General features: G+C 25.3%; 1 protein-coding gene across 1 annotated transcript; it reads right to left on the bottom strand.

Moving 5' to 3' along the window:
• Positions 1-202: 202 nt before the first annotated feature.
• On the bottom strand, positions 203-8,222 carry LOC145829906 (uncharacterized). The gene is made up of 3 exons (XM_082937779.1): positions 8,162-8,222; positions 6,343-6,494; positions 203-549 (listed from the first exon to the last, which is right to left on the bottom strand). The coding sequence occupies exons 1-3, from the start codon at positions 8,190-8,192 to the stop codon at positions 424-426; spliced, it is 309 nt and encodes a 102-aa protein (XP_082793905.1). The 5' UTR covers positions 8,193-8,222; the 3' UTR covers positions 203-423.
• Between the last annotated feature and the right edge of the window lie 10,356 nt (positions 8,223-18,578).

Below are 18,578 nucleotides of genomic sequence, written 5' to 3'. Positions count from 1 at the left end.
ACAATTATTTAGTGAAGGAGAGTTAAGTGATTATTTATCGGAGCTAAACAAACTATTTTATAAACTATCTATTCTATGTTTGTGATTAACAAAACTATTTTTTAAGTTTTAAGATAGTTTTATTTAATATTTAACAGTAGGAGAATGATTCTTAAAAAAACCTAAGATTATTCTTATTAGAAGTATTACAAAAAATACTTCATGTAGAACTTTATGTATTAAATAAACGACAAATTAAAAAAAAAACTATAAATTTAAACAACTAAGCATTCATAGTTTATATAAACTAGTACTTTTAATATTTAAATTTTATAGCTAAATTCAAAAGTTGTAATTAAATAAACAATAGATATTTATTCCGAAAAGAACACTAAATAGTATGTAACTTTTTTAATATTAAAAACGAACATTAATTTGCCGTACTTAAATAAATTTAAGTTGTCCTCGTTTGTCATAATAGATATAAGATAAATCTGGTTCTCTGCATCTTTCTGATATGGGCATGCGATTTAATTCAAGTTCAACAAGTTCTTGCTTTGCTTTTACAGTCTGTTAAAAATATCAGTTTTAAAGGGACTTTGTATACCAATTTCTAAATATAATTATTATAAAGAAAAAATAAAAAAAGACAACTTAATGTTATTTAACTACAACTGACTACTTTTTATCTGTATAAAAATTAACAAAAGATCTACAACAATTAAATTTATTTTTACAATTAATAAAACAAATCAACTCGAAAAAAATTTAGAAACTTAAAACAAAAGTATGCAAAAAATTTTCATTTTCTGATTAATGAAAATTTTCCTACTCATTTTGAATTAAAATTATTTAGGCTAAAACCTAAAATTAACTTCAAAACGTGTTATTAAAAAGAAAAGAAAAACTATTTTTAATTATTGTAGAAAAAATGTTTAAAGAAGGTCTAAAAAACTACTTAAAATAGGAGTATTAATCGAAGAAGTTTATCAGTAGACTATACGTACCATTACATATACTTCTAAAACGTGAAAGCAACTACATCTACTTTAGATATCATTATTCAAATACCCAGAACCTTAGTAACATTACATTAAATTTTAAAGATAAATACTTAAAACACGAGAAATATTCACTTTAACTTGCACATAGAAATATTTTTTTAGATTGTTTTAGTCTTTTATAAACTTACCTACAAGCATATAATTAGGTTTAAATGGAGCAAATTTTTTGATTAATTACCCCGTTAATTAAAACATCAACGTTTTGAAAATAACTAATAGTATTAACGTCTATAAACTGTATAATAAAATAAACAGCTTTTGTTTTGATCACTGGTTTTTTATACAAAACTTATTCTAAGGCTCTTTAATACTAAGGTTTTGGCTCATTTATAGTTTCAAAATTTCTCAATTAAAAGCGAAACATTTTAAATGACAGTAGTGCTTTGAATAAATTATTTCGTTTGTCAAACAAATTACTTAATGTATATTTTTACAAATAAAAATTATAAACTAACTGACATATTTTGCAACTTTCATTTGATTAAAATATAGTTTTCAAGTTTTTATAAAATGTCAGAATTTTTATTTGATAGAGCTATAAGTTCCTTCTTTTCTTCATTTAAATCTTTTAATTATGACTTTTCTAAATGTTTCTGCGTGTGTTCAATCTTTAACAAAATCATTCAACTTGTTCAATGTATCAAACAGGTTGCAGCATAAACTCCATAGTCGGGTAGCTGTCAAATTTGCACGAGCGTAAAAAATTGCACGAGGGCACCAAAATGCACGAAGTTACTTTTGCACGAGCAGACAATTTTGCACGGGTTGAAATTTTTTTATATTTTATAATTGTTTTATTAATTTTTTTTTAATTTAGTTGTTTTTTAATTTCACTATTACCTTTAACCCTTACATTCGGTCGGCAACTTATTTTTTATTATTATTTTTTTTATTATTATAATTTTTTTTTACTATCACTGTTATCCCCCCTTACCCTCGGTCAGTAACTTTTTTTTATTATCAATTTATCTGTTAGTTTTTTTTCTGTTATTTTTTCTCTCGTGCAAAAATGACCTTCCGTGCAGAATTGTAAATCGTGCAAAATCGACTCTCGTCCAATTGTGCAATTTTGTGCCCTCGTGCAACTTTGACCCGTTACCCTCATAGTCATTATGTCAAAAATAATTTTAATTTTTTTATCAATCTTTCATTACTTACCACAATTTTATTTTAAATTAAGTTGTCATAAAACCACAAAAGAGCTGAACTGGGAAATAAGCCTTATATGGAAAATTTAGGAGTCAAAAAAAAGTATGCTAAGTAACGATAAATTTATAAAATATGAAAATAAAACAAAATATAGATTGTAAAGACTGCAACCTTATTGTAGACAATTATAATGAGTTATACATTGGAAAAACAATAAATAGTTCTTTAAAAAGATTGAACATACATAGAAACATTTAGAAGAGTAATATAAATATAACAAATTATTAAAGGACCAATTTGCATTAATTATCACTATAAAAATCACTAAGAAAATATCACAAAAGAAAAAAAAACTTATGCAAAGTGCAAATGTTTTTTTTCGATCTTGGTCGATTTTTCACCTGCATAAGGCCAAAAGAACCGGACATTTCTCAAGCCTATAAGGTTTTATGTAATTGAATCTATTAATTTCAGTTATTAAAACTTTATCAATCAAAGGGTTAGTATATCCGTTCTTTAATAGCATTTCTGTTTTAACATTAACAGGGTTGCCACAGATCAAGCGGAGAAAAATTTCCTGAATTTTCTAAATCTAAACTCTTAATTTAAACTTATTTTGAAATACATAATCAAAGACTTAAAACTATATAAAGCTTTTAATCTTATTTTAATACAGTTTAAAACAACAGTATTTTTGATGAACTCAATTATTTAACTTCCATTACATCACTTGAACCATCTGTGTATGATTGATTTATTTGCAATAAACAGCTCTATCAGCAAAATATTTGTATTTTCCAACTTAATACAGTTCTAGTGTGTAAACATCATATAATTTTTTCTTTTGGATGTAAGAGTTTCTCCTTTCATACTGTTTTCAAGCAGAGCTTTGTTAATACTATACCCTCGTTCGACCTCAGCCTGGTCATTGTGCAACACAAATGATGATTGCAACAACTTTTAGAGAAAAGATTTGGCAGGGACTTTCAATGTTTCAAAATAGAATTGGTCCAAACGATCTTCACTTTGCTTGAAGCTCTTGAAATTAAGAGCATTCATTGGACAATTTACCAAAGTTCTAAACTGTTCAATGCTAGCATCACATTCAGAGTTGGAGCAAATTTTTTACTTTGTTAAGGAGTGCACAATGTTGGCAAAACGTTTAACAACAATTGTGACTCCTAATTTTTCAAGGCATGCGGATTTAGGCATGACATATTTTTTACGAATGTACTTCCAATAGCCATTCTGCTCTAGAGATTTTCAACCACTTTTATAACAAATGTTCCACATTCTTTGTTGAAGTTTAAGACCTTTTGTTCCTAAGCTATGTCTTTTTTTCTCAAATTTGCAAGCAAATTGGTTGCAACACAACCAAGATCAAGGGCAGGTTTTAGAGAAGCTTGATCATTCAATTCAACCGTGAATAACTAGTTAAGGCTTAGGTTTTAAACTATCACGTCTTTCATAATCATGCACAGCAATTTAATTACAAAGCACAAAATGTCCTCATGCATTAAGGCAACAACCGGCTGAATACTCTGGTACAATGTCAAAAAAGGCTGCATGAGAGATATCACATAACTAAAGAAATGCAAGAAAAATTTTGTGTATATATCACAGTTTTACTACTATGGAAGTGTCCTTGCCACAGATCATAAATATTAAAATGCATAAAAAAACTGCTTGTTCAAGTAGAGTAGTTGTTCAATATGTTAATAGAAAACTTTGCAGTTTTATAAAGGATATTTTATTAATTTTTACCAGATGATGGCATTGGAAGTTAAGTAATTTTCTAGGAAAATTTTGCAATGCTAGTCTGACTTTAATAGATTTTCAAATAATTTTTTACCACTAGAAGGTTTTGGAAAATAAGAAAATTTGTAAACTTGAACCAACAAAATCTGACGTTTTTTTTTTAATTGTGTCAAATTTCCTGACTTTTTTTCAAAAACCCCCATTTTTTCCTGACTTTTGTCATTTTTTTTTAGTTTTTTCTGACTTTGTGGCAACCCTGCATTAAGTTCAGTTTGAAAAACTTCTGGAGAACATATTTTGCTTTATACAGGTGAAAAATCGACCCAAATCGAAAGAAACATAAAGAAATCACGGAAAAAGTATACCGTGCAGCCAAACCAAGAGCTATCTTTACATCTAGTTCTGTTTTAAGTCCTTTAGGTATATACCTTATATCCAACAAACATAAAAATTGCATGGTTTACACGTTTCAATGCTCTTGCTCAAAAAGCTATATTGGTGAATCTTCTAGACATCTTGAAACTAGAACAAAAGAGCACTTTTTAAAGTATGTGAAAGAATATATTAAAAAATCAGCCAGAGACAACTAGTATTGCAACTTAAAATGATATGAATAGATCATCAATATCAGAACATTTTGTTAAAAATCTAATATTAAAAAAAAAAGTTATAATGAAATGAGTTTCAAAATATTAAGAAGTTTAACAATATTTTTGCCCTAATCAAAATTGAAGTCATCTACATTCATTTAAACAAACCAAAGTTATGTAATCAGAAAGATTTTGATTGTTCATTATACTTGTTTAGATAAACTGTTTTTGGTTTTAAATTTATGACTCTAATGCTGTAGTTGATTATGCTTTTTAAGAATTTCTAATTACTTTTTATTTTTTCGATTCACTAATTTAGGATGTAATTATACGGCTATATAAAGTTTGTATTATCAAGTTATATTTTAAGCAACTTTAAATTTTATTTACAGTTGTAATTTTAGTTACTGTTAATTAAAGTACACAACAACAAAAAAAATTTGATATTTTATTTATTTATTTTCTTTTTTAGATATTTTCTAAAGACTATTGTTAATTTAATTTTATAATTAATTTTTATTATTACTAATTTGAATTTTGTTCATTGTTAAACATATCTAAACTAATAATATATTATAATTTCTTATAAGTATGTATTTTTAGTAAAATGTTTTTCAACAGAATATAATCTCTCTCTAAGGGCTTCGTTTTAAGACTCGAGACAGTTTTTTTTAAATGTGATCTAAAAAACTTAATTAATCAAATTATCACAAGCTGTTCGATTCATCTTTAAAAAAGAGGCAGACTACAAGCTTACTAACCATACTAATTGTAATACTTTAGTGAAAACTTCATAATTATCAGCTTAGTTTTTAGTAGATTTTTAACGAATTTTGGAGACATTATCCAGAATTACCTTAAGCTTATTAAATAAGGAAAAACTCTGACGGTCAAAAATTTTATTAAAAATAAACTGTTTAAAATTTAAAAAACTTTTATTGTGGAAATAAAATACATATCATCTAAATTAAAAATCAAATTTTTGAAAAAAAAAGTTTTGTACAAGTTAGTTTATAGAATACAAAAACTTTATTTAATTTTTGAGGTATTGAATTTATGAAAAAGTTACTGATATAAGTTTTTTATAGTTAATTTTACAAAGAAATTTAATATTCACTTAAAATATACCTTCTCACTCATTTTTGAGCTAGAAACTTCAAATTTGCAGGAAACTTTTCTTATGTAGGTTAAAAAAACATTGAAAGTTGGAACTAAAAACGAAAATTTTAATTAAAAAGACAAAAAAATAGGGTATTTTTGAAATAAAATTTTTATTATTCGAAATTTAAAAAAGTTCCAATCATTGAAAAGATTCAAATATAAGTAATGGACTAACTGTAAAAATTTAACGAAGATAGGTATAAAAATTAAAGAAAAGATTAATTTTTAGTTAACTAGTCTTTTTTTTTGCATTTTTGGTTTGAACCGTCTTTAAGAAACTTATTTAGCTCACCTACTTTGATCACTTATATCTCAAAAAATACGTTGAATTTGTTAACCAGTTAAAAATTTCTGATAGCTAATATAAACTCTACAAAATAACATCAACTTGTAAAAAACAACAGTGTACATTCCTATGGTTCTAAGAGAACTTCATTTATAACAGTTTTGATTTGAAGAAAAGTCAAGAGAAAACACCAAAACATAATAAAAATAATTATTCTGTGGTAAATAAGAAACAAACTTATTAAAAAAGTAGGATACTAGATGCACTTTATTTTTACTGATTTTGTGTTAGAAGACTGAAAAATTTATTAACTCAATAAGGCAATAATTCACTGAATCATGATAACTTTTTTTACCTGATTGTACGTAAAAGCAGCAATACCTCCACCAATAATCCACCAAACAACATTGGCTCTTACAACTCTTCTATATTCAGCAGACTTTGTGATATCTTCAGCAACTGCTTCAGATGATGCTAGTCTGCAAGAGTTCTTCAAAATATTTCTATCTACAATAAACATTTATATTACGTAAATTAAACACATGGGTTCATTATTAGGGCTATACTGTAAAATATTACTAAAAGTAGTTTAAGTACTTTACTACATGGATTAAAAAAAAAACAAATAAGTATTTAATCTGACCATAAACTTTTTTAATATATAAATATAAACGAGTTTGATAATAAACTTTGATTAATTAGTAGCAGGGTTGCCAAACACTTTTGTTATTTTCATCCAGCTTTTTTAAAAACAAGTTTTTTGATTTTAGTATAAAATTAAACTTAAAGTAAAAAACGATATATTTTATTCTTTCAAGACTTTATTGTGCAAACTAAGTTTTGGTAAAAGACCTCGTCAGTGCTTAAATAAAAAATCTAAAAATTTATGTAACAGTCATGGAAAATAGTATTTAAACAATTAAATAAAAACAAATTTTTACTTATAAAACAAAACAATTATATTTTAGTTTGCTTAGTTAACAAAACTTAGTTTGCATAATAAAGTCTTGAAAGAATAAAACATATTATTTCTCCTCTAGTAGTTGAGATCTTTTTATTTGTTTTCTAAAAATTAAAACATAAAGTAGAAAAACGATCTTAAATAGTATAACAACATTGAAAAGATATTGTAGAACTACTTTAAATGTGTTTTTAATGTCAATATTTTAATGATACAAATTTTTTAAAGCTTTATGATAAATATTTTGTAGCATATCTAAACTTTGTTACATTACATGTAAAAACTGTTGAAAACTCCAGGTTTTTCTAGGATTTTTAGTGATTTTTGTTCGAAATTCCAGGTTTTTATAAAAATTTTTAAATTTTCAAGTTTTTTGGCAACCCTTTTAGTATAGAACAAAACATTAAATACTAAGAGAACTGATATACAGTACAGGATTCATATAGACCATAGAATTAATCATTTTTAATTATCATAAAAATACAGTTAGCAAATTATAGCTTTTCTTAATAAAACAGGTATTTCCTAGAATTTATGAAATTTTGTACTATGATTTTTACGGATTTTAAAACTGTAAAATTACTAAATAACTTGATAAAACAAAAATTACAAATACAAACAACAATATTTATAAAGTTTCCATTAAAGGTACAAAAAAAATTCTGAAACATTTTGTAATCTAGTAACTAGTTTTAAGAAGAGCGAACTTTATTTTATTTCATTTAGTTCACATAACTTATTCAGCTATATAACTTCAATTTTGATTAAAAACTATAAAACTATCCAAATAATATTTGGATCATATTAAACTAATTAGACAAAATAAATCTAATTTGGTGGTAAATTTCTTTAAAACTTAATTTATAGAGTTGCAACTCTTTGAAACATAAAAAATAAGTTTCAGTAACTAAAATCAAGCCTGGTTTTTGGATTAATTAAGATAAAAAAAATTAACTTAAATATTTTCAAAGTGTAATACTTTAAAAGTAAAAATTAAGATTGTCAACTAAGACTTATATTATGAAACAAAAAAATAGCTAATTGATTTTTTAAATTAATTCAAAAATATGTTAAACTTTAAAAGAAAATTAAAAATAATAATTTAAAGCTAAACTAAAAACTAGCTTGAGTTAATTCAAATCCTATGATTTACCACTTAAACTATTAAAATATTTAAAATTAATTATAAAAAGATAATAAATATATAACTTACTAGATGTTATTAGTCTTCTAATAGTATTCATTTTATCTTAAATAGTATTCTACTTTACTCTGCAAATATAATTGTAAACACAAATACAATATTAATCCAGTAAAATCAAATATTATTAATCTTATATAAACTTATCTCTAATAATCTTGCATTTTTATATTCAAGTAATTATTTGATAAATGTAGATCATAGTTTATTATAAACTTTTTAATGACTATTATATCTAAAAGTTTAAATTTTTACAATTTTATTAGAATAATTTATACTTATAAAGTTTCAATATTATCAAAGAATTAGAACTGGCTAATGAGTTTTAATATTTCTATATAAAATTGCAACATGCTTCTAGCTCAGTAAAGATGTAAAGAACTTTTATAGAAAATTTTCTAAACTCATATACACAACAATTAGGACACACATTTGTAAACTAATAACTGTAACTGATGTTTTCAGAGCAGACATGTTAAAAAGCTCTGCTTTGTTTACTCGAGCGTGAAATTACTAACTTAAAACAAACCAAAGTTTATACGCTTCATTGCTGAATTACCATAGTAATTGTTAGCATTTTAACAAGTCTGTTTCAGAGTACTTTTTTTACTTGTTTGTTTTAGTATTAATTTTCCATATCCATATAATAACAATGTGCTTTAACTAAATACAAGTTATAAAAAAGGCATAGGAGAGAACACTTTATTTTTTGTTTTAATTTTTACATAAAAATAAACTACTAGTTACTTTTTAGCGCTTCTTGATATTTAATAACTTTTGAGATATAAGAAATCAAATTTAGAGAGCTCAATAGGTTTGTTATGGGAGGCAAAAACTAAAAAGGCAAAAATAGAAAATATATCTCTTCCTACACTTTTTGAGCAGTCATTTTTAAACTTTACTAATATAATCTTTAACAAACTCTAACAACTTGTATAAAAAGGATTTTTTAATTTCAATACAATTAATTTCAAAAATTTGATAAATAAAAAATATGGATTTTGATATTTTTTTTTAATATAAAATCTGCTTCTGACAAACAATCAAAATATTTATAAGAATATTTCCTGAAAGTTTGAAGTAAGTTGCTTCAAAAGTGCAAGAGAAAATTTTTTAGTGAATTTTATTTACTCACTGTTTTATTTTTCTCCTCCAATAAGGAATCTTTTGTACTCTCTGACTTGGCTATATCTCAAAAAATAGTTAGAATATTAAAAAGCTGTATAAAGCAACTTATAGCTCAATTAACACTGTACAAATTAAGATCAAGTTGTAAAAAAGTGATTTACCACTTATGGCCATTGCCCATAAATACAAAGCATTTAAAATTACTAATAAATATAAACCTATGTGACAAATTTACTTGTTCCAATTTTAAATGTACTTAATGTAAGTAAATCTAAAGATGGCACTAACTTACTTTTAAAATTAAATCACAGAAAAAATATCTTAAATCCGTATTAGTCAAACTTTCCACAAAAAAATAAGCAAAACTAATACAATGTAAGCCTTAATTTTGTAAAACACAAAACTAAAGTTAATAAAGTTATAAAACTTTTCAAAGCTTTTAAAACTGACAATAAAAGAAAGACAATTAAACCCGAAAATGATGGTGACAGAAAAAGAACTACAAAATCTTGTCACATTTCTTACTAACTAAAAGACCCTATATCACATAAACATAATGTTGAAAAATGTGTTTTGCAAACTTGTGGCAAATGTATGTGTACAACCCAGTTGGAGAAGGTAGAAAGAACAAAAAATAGGGAACAAAAATTAAAAATGGCAAATATTTTAGAACTACATCATTTAAAATTAAAAAACTTCAATTGCTGAGTTGCTAAGGCTAATGAAAATGATGAATACTATGTTGGACAGATAATTATGTATTATTTACAAAGATTATGCTCTCTAAAGTAAAATTGAAAAATACAACCATACTGTTTGCTGACCAAGCTACACTTGAACTACACTATGTCAACAAATACCAAAAATTGAACAAAAACTTTTAAACAGCTTACCAAGTTTGTTTTACATATTTAACAAAAACAAATACATTAATTAATTAGAAAGGAAACAGATAGTATACCATTTAAAAATTAGAATATATAAATTTAACTTACTCATTTTCTTTTACATTTTAATTTCTGAAAATCATTTAAAATGATACTATATTTCTTTATCAAGTGATATATCAATCTAAAACTGTTTAGTATGTAGACAGTTAAAAAAAGTAACTTTAAGGCATCATGATGTATGTTTATGAGATTTAAACAAATACAAATTTTAAAATGTAGCAAACAAATCCCCAGAAAATACTTATTGTTGCAAGAATGCTAATTAGTAAATTGTCAAATGATTTATTTTCCAAACAGACAACAACAATACAACATTCAACAACCTGCACACACTGCAAAACTCTGACATTGTACAAAACTTGAAACTTCTTAGTTGTAAGAAGAGCCAACTCTACAGTTTGAAATGGATATTGAAACAATAAATCACTTTTTTCAGAATTTGATCTTATTTTATAGAGTTTTAGCTAAGCTATAAGATGCTTTTTATAGATTTTTAAATTTTAAACTCATTTTTGAAGTATAGCAGGTCAAAGTTAGAAGCAACAACAGGTTCCTTATGGGAGGTGCAAACTTAAGTGGCAAAAAAAGACTATTTAACTAAAAATCTATCTTCTCCTACTCTTTTTGAGATAAAGATCTCTGACTTTCAAGAAATGTTCCTTGCAGTATTTAGAAAATTCTGTCAAAAAGAATTTTTTTAAACTTTTTTTTTTTATTAATAAAAAAAGTTTTGTTTTTGTTCTTTGTCATAAAATTTTTATTTTTAAATTTTTTTTATTTTGTTCTGACAGAACTTTCTAAATATTACAAGGAACATTTCTTGATAGTTTGAGGTAGTTATCTCAAAAAAAGTAGGAGAAGATAGATTTTTAGTTATTTTCCGTTTTGGTTTTCGTCTTCCATACAGAACCTATTGTAGCCTTCGACTTTGTCAGCTATATCTCAAAAATAATTTTGAAGTTTAAAAATCTATTAAAAGCAACTTGTAGCTTAGATAAAATTCAATATATTAAGACTAAACTGCAAAAAAGGTGATTTATTCCGCTCTGTATGCCCTGATTTTTTTTTTATGGTAAAAAATAATAAGTCACTATCTGCAGTGTTAAACACTTTGGGGACTGTCTAATGATAGTTTCAAACTAATGTTATCATTTATTTATATTAAAAAAAAATTAAATAAATTAATATTTTATGTGGTTGCTTTTAATTAAAATAACATATCCAGTCTTTCACTTAAACTTTAATAACTTGGTCTTGTTTTTGTATTTAAAATGTGGTCTGATGGTGTAGGAGACAGATTGACAGCATTGGAAACTCTCTAAGGCTAACATTGAAAGATCAAAACATATACAAGTTTTTTATTTTAAGGCAGAAAAGAATTGTTGATTAAAATATATAACTATTCATTATAACAACAAATTAAACTTTAGATAACACAAAGTAAAAAAAAAAAAATAACTTATTTTTTAGCGGTGGCAATAATAAAACTTTGAAGATATTGAAATGATAACAAACATTAACAAATGTAAAGGAATTTGTTTTAGTTTGTGCTTGATCTGACCCTAATGACTTCTTGTTTCTTTTTAAAAAATTTAATTATTTTTTCCAATAAAATCGAAAACTTTATGATACTAATACTAACAATCAGAAAGATAGTTATAGATTAGTATAAAAATTGTTTTGTTGCTGCAAATAAGCTTTCTCAGGATTTAGGTGGTTGTCTTACAGCTGTATTTTAACATTAACTTGTCTGTCCTTCAATGTAGGGGAATAACCTACTACTACACACAACAATATTTTCAATCTGTTCTGAAAATATACTAATCTCTTTTATTTGAAATTTCATTGGAATTAAGTAAAATACCATTTAATAGTAATTTGTTTAGTTATTTATAATATAACGTATCGGAGAATTCTATTTTAAAAAGACAATAGGATCTGAAACAAGTCATCAACGTCTTTCTAAAGTCTTTAGTTTTTCAAATAAATCTTTAAATTTTATATTTTGATAATTTTTAAAAAATTACGAACTAAAAGTTTTATTCTGTCTTTGAGAACAGGTATTTGCGTATTTTAGATTGTGACTCGAAATTAGTCTTTGATTTTTAAATACTTTATTAAGTTTTTTGTAGTGATCTAGCGGACCCGCCTGATTTTTGCTTAAATCCGGATCCAGCCGAGCCGGATCCGGATCCTAAATTATAAAATAGATCCGGATTCCTGATTAAGTTTGTTGGAAAAACTTAGCTTTCCGCGATCAGCTTCTTTCAATTTTATACTTATATTATTGTGTTTTTCCTTTAAATTTTTTTCTTATACATTTCTTCACTGCTCTTTAGCACGTTTTATATTTCTAATAAATCAATTAAGATTGTTGTTTTTGACAGTTTCAGAATAAGTTGTTTAAAAGCATTTATTATAAAGAAGAATGAATATGAGTTAAATTCTATTTCAAAGGTTGGTTTAGAAAAAAAAGAACGTGTAGTATTAAGAATATCATTGAAATTAAGAACAGTGAAATTTTGTAAAAAAAAATTAATTACTCATTTTATTAGAAAGATAACAATAAAAATTAACATTTAAATATATAATTTAAGAATTGAATTTGGCCTGAAAATTATAACTTTTAAAATATTTGAAAAAAAAAGTGTCTAATACTAAGTTTTTTACAATAAATTTGGTTCTAGTTATATGGAAAATATACTTAAAGTTCAGTCTATTTTGTATATTTGCTGAGTCAGCATAGTTTTAAAGCTTTTTTTAATTGTGTTTTGTTTACACCCTTATCCCCTAACCCACCTTACCCAATTAAATTAATAAACAATCAAACAATAAAGCTTTAATAGTATAAATTATTAAAAAAAAACTTTTTCGCTGCCTTAGCAAATGTTGAAATCAGACTGACTTTTAAGTATACTAGCCCAGTTTTATTGTTACAGCTAAGGAATGACAACTTGTTAGCCACATTATTGAGCTGCTTGAACCTTTTTACATAGTAAAGCAGCAGTGTAGTACAAACATCGCATTGCTGTCAAGTGTACTTCTGCATGCTTAAGTACTGTTTTTTTTTTAATTCTAAAGCAAATAGTCCACCAGGTCAAAGTGGTTCTACAACCTTAGCAACCCTGGCAGAAAATATAGAAGAAGCTTTCTAAAGAAGGTTGTAAATAATACAAACAACAGCTCACATTTAAACCTTTATGATAACCGCTTGTTATTAGTAACAACAGCTGCTGATCCACGGTATCGACTTGACTTTTTCCTTCCTAATATCAAACAGGAGGTTGAAAAGCTGTTAAAATAGAAAAAAGAAGCATATTTGTAGTGAGACTGGTCAAAGTAGTCTTTTTCCTCTAGTACTGCCTAATAAATATGAATTTAAACTATCTAAAAATAAAATGAAACTTCCAATGATTTTTTACAGTTCTAATCCACGTTTAAAACAGATACAAGTAACGTCACTCACGAATGCGAGCAACAAGATTCAGTTGATCAAGATATTGAGACAGAAATTAAGCTTTTTTCTTGCTAAAGAAAATTTACTTATGAAAATTAAAGAAGCTGAAGTCTTATCTTTGTGGCAGTCAAACAAGAAAAGATACTTAAATCTCGCCAGATTTGCAAGGAAGTATCTTTCGGCACCTCCACCTTATGTTTATTCTGAAAGATTATTTTCTGGAGCTGGTAATTTGTATAAGCAAAAGCTAAATCTATTGTCTACAAAGACCGGCGAAAAACTTTTATTTCTTCATCACAACTTTAAAAAAGTAGAATAGGTTTCTTTATAGCTTAATAGCGTGGATATGAGTAAATGTTATTTACTAAAATACTTACTTTAATGGTTTACTATTGTCTCCAATCTACAATCATTTCTAACCCCATCATTTCTAACCCAATCATTTCTAACCCGATCATTTGTAACCCGATTATTTATAACTCGATCTAACACGGTTATTTTTAACCCGATCATTTTTTACCCAATCAATTCTAACCCGATCAGTAGAAACCTTTTAGTTTTGGTTTTTTTTATTAGGACTTATTAAAAATAAACTTATCTTAACCAAAATCGTTCTTATATTGAAATTTAGTTTGTTTTGTCTCAAAAAAAAATTTAATGTTTATTCAAATTTACTTGAAATATATTTTAAATATAAAATTCCATGCTTAAATGAATCTTTTTTTTTTGATAAAATAAGGTTTACTATACTGTTAACATTTTTTCAAAATTCTGCTTTTTTGAGTTCTTAAAATAAGCTTTTTTATATTTTTTTAAATAAGTTTTTCTTGTTATTTCCGTATAAGAATGTTTCTAGAAAATAAACTTTTACAAATTTAATATTCAGGTACAAAGGTCTTAATACTACAGTCGTTAAGCTATGATATATGTCTAGTGTAAACTTTGTATAGTTCTTGACAAATCTTATACTTTTTTGTAGTCGGTTAGTTTCCATTTTCAGCTTAAAAACTTAAACAAACTTTTCTACAACTTGCACTATTTAGATAATGGAAATTAAACAAACATTAGGCGAACTTGAATACTTTAGTTTTATCTAGTGGAAAACCATAATTTCAAAATTATGTTAATTGATAAATCGAAAAAAATGTAATGTCGGCTGACCGACTAGCTTTTACTTTATTAATAAATTTTTACTTTGACCTAGAGCAAACAAAGTCATTGATACTAAAACAGATTTGTTTATATGTACAACTAGTTCGAGGGTAATCAAACTCTTCTAGTTATTTTTCTTAAAAAATTTCCCTTAAGTTTATATAACATCAAAAATTTTTAATTTTGACTTAAATTAGTACTTAAGTTGATATTATAATTTCTATATATACCTTTAATTTATAAAAAAAATACGAGTTTTCGCTCGTAATTATACTTAATTTATCTATAAAGAATTCTTTTGTTTTCTTTTTATAAGTTTCTTTATTTTTTCATTGTTTTTTTGTTTGTGCTTACTTTGTTTTAATTCTTTTTGATAAAACTAATGTAAAATATATATATTAACATGCAACATAAGTTCGAATTTAGTTGTAATTAAAACAAAAAAGTGAATCGATTTATTTTAATCTACGTATACTATATAAACTTACCTGAAAAACTTCAAGAAGAATAAAAACAAAAACCATGGAATTGTTTTATAAATAAACCAGTGTACTTAAGAGTCAGTGATATTTTTGGATGAGGTATAAATTTTTTACCGAAATAAAAGCTAAACAGTCAGCAGACATTAATTTTTTACGATTTGTTAATTAACATAACTATTTTAAAAGTTATATTTAAAAAGGTTTTATTTTGAAATTATGGTTTTCCACTAGATAAAACTAAAGTATTCAAGTTCGCCTAATAACTGTGTAATTTCCATTATCTAAATAGATCTATGAAAGTTGTCAAAATTTTATTTAAAGTTTTTAAATTGAAAATGGAAACTAATCGACTATAAAATAGTATAAGACTAGTCAACAACTATAAACGTCTGTGCTAGACATACAGCGTAACCTATAGACTGTTATGAAGACCTTTGTATCTGAGTTTTACACTTGTAAAGGTTTAACTTTTAAAATTTACTTGCGTTAAACATTTTCTAGCTACATAAATGACAACGAGATCTGACTTAAACATAATTATAAAAGTTTACTTTAAAAATTCTACGAAGCAGAATTTTTTAAAATTTTCAAACTGTTTTGTAAATCTTACATAACCAAAAAAAGTTATACTAAGGCAGAGTGATACAAAGTAAAAACTAAAATTAAGAAAATACTTTAAATTATATGAACTTAAAGTACAACAACTTTTGTAAATATATTTCAAGTAAAACTATATAAACATTAAGTTTTGTTTGAGACAAAATAAACTAAGTTTACTATCGAGCAATTTTTTTAAGATTTTTTTAGATAAACCTTGACTTATATAAATCTATAAATAAACAAACTTTTAATGATTAGATAAGAAATGATCAAGTTAGCAATGATCGGTTTAAAAGTGATCGGTTAAGAAATGATCGGGTTAGAAATGACCCGATTAGAAATGACCGAGTTGGAAGTGATCGGGTTAGAAGTGATCGGGTTAGAAATAATCGGGTTATAAATGATCAGGTTAGAAGTGATCGGCTCTCCTTGAAATCATATCCTATAATTTAAACAGAGATTTCGTATAGATAGAATATTTTGTATTGTTTGTACGACGTTTTTTTTTATGTTCAAAATAAATAAAATAGTTTAATTGTAATATTGTGTGTCTTTAAAATAAGATATATGAGTAAACATTTTTTACCAAACTAGTGGTTTTACAATATTAAAACATTCTAAGTTTGTTCTATATTAAAAATGCATTAATCTTGAAATATTTAGGATCCGGATCCTAATTTAAAAAAGAGTTCCAAATCCAGCTCCAGCAGAATCTTAAGTTAGAAATAAGATCCGGATCCGGCCAGATCTTAAACTATAAAAAAATCAGGATCAGGTAGTTCACTATTTTTTATTTATTTAATGACGTTTATAAAAACATAATCATTTAGTGTTAATTATATACGTACGTTGCGAAATTTGTATATATTTTGATGTACTGTGCGTACCTCTAGTTGTCAGAATTATATGAGCAAATCGCCACATAATGACTCGAGCTTAACATTTAAATAAATATTATACGTATTAAGAATAATTTGTTTTTGTAATTCTGCTGTACGCAACTACAAGAATAAATTTAATTTGTTGATTTTAATAATAAAAAATTCAACTAAAGAAAAAAATTCTGCAGAGTTTATTGTTAACAAAAATATTTAATACTTATAAAACACTTTTGTGTCACACAATCAAACGAAACAAAACGAAGTCTTCACTAAAGTAGAATTAATTATAAATAAACTGCTATGATTTAAATATCAATGATCTGCATGATAAGAGAAAAATAACAAAATTTACAGTGTTTTTAATTGTTTCTAAAAAAAAATGGTTTACAGCCCCACAGTTGACCCGCAACTGGAAATACTAAAAAAAACTAAGACTTTCTCTTTGAACGTTTGTGGGTAGAAAGATAAGATTCTAGTGCATTTAAAGCTTCAAACTTAACTAAAATACTCTGTCTGTAATAAGATTTATGCAAGTTGGTACCAGGCGATTAGAAGGTCGGTAGCTTATATTTTTTTGTATTTATTGTTTTTTAACTTTTTTTTAATATTCTCGTACGAAAATGACCCTTCGTGCAAAAATGTCCCTTTGTGCAAAAGTGTCTTCGTGCATAGTTGATCCGTTCTCTTTTAACATAGATATATGAAACTTATGTATATACTTTACAGAGCTAGTAGTAAATTGTAGATTGAGTATGCGTATCTCGTTAAAGAAATAATGTTCTTTTAACATTTATACGGCTAGTTCTAAACTAGATTCCTTGAGGCTGTTCAACTCCTAAATTTTAAAAAGTGTAGATAGGTTGCTGAAACTATATTCTAAATATTAAAATCCACTGTAGTTGACGTTTTTGGCATTTCATTCTTGTTAACTTATTAGAAAGTTGAAAACTATATATTCAAAATAACTCATTTAAGATTAGCACAAAATAAAATAGCATCTTCAAAATTAGTCCTAAGAAAAATTAACTAATAACAACTCTTCTATTTGATGATATCATGAAGAAAATATACTTTACAGAAAGCCTAATCAAAAATTAATTACCTTTTTTATTAGGCATATTATGAATTAATAAAATAAACTACAGCTGAAGTACAAACAACAATTCACTTGAAAAATATTTAATACTACACCTTTGCATGTTAAGTAAATTTTAATTTTTGAAAATTGGCATACTATAAGATATAATCTTAACCAAGCTAATTTTAATTCAGATCTTATCAAATCCAAATTATTTAAAACCCAATCAGTTCTAACCCATAATTTTTTATATCCGATCAATTCCTAAATAGATTATTTTACATCCTTTTAATTCTCATTCAAGTTATTATCTACCTAATAAATTAAAATCCACATTAAAAATCTTTAAAGTTTGAAGCGTTTTATAAACTTGTGAAATTTTTTCAAACATAACAACATTTTTTGTTTTGGTTATCGTAATTTGAGAACGAATTTATTCTTTCAAAACTTTATTTTACACCTTAAGTTTCGGTCTAAGACCTTGTCAGTGCTTAAATAAATCTTATTCAAATAGAATTCCATTTGAATAAGATTTATTTAAGCACTGACAAAGTCTTTGGCCGAAGCTTAGTTTGTAAAATAAAGTCTTGAAAGAATAATTTCATTATTTCTCCTCTAGTAGTTGAATTCTTTTTATTTGTTTTTTAAAAATCAAAACATATAATAATTTGAGAATGACAAAAGTTGCATTTGCATCACTT

Source organism: Thalia democratica, chromosome 2 (assembly GCF_965202585.1).
Source record: "Thalia democratica chromosome 2, ktThaDemo2.hap1.1, whole genome shotgun sequence".
NCBI lineage: Eukaryota > Metazoa > Chordata > Thaliacea > Salpida > Salpidae > Thalia > Thalia democratica.
This window is presented reverse-complemented; position numbering and strand designations above follow the sequence as displayed.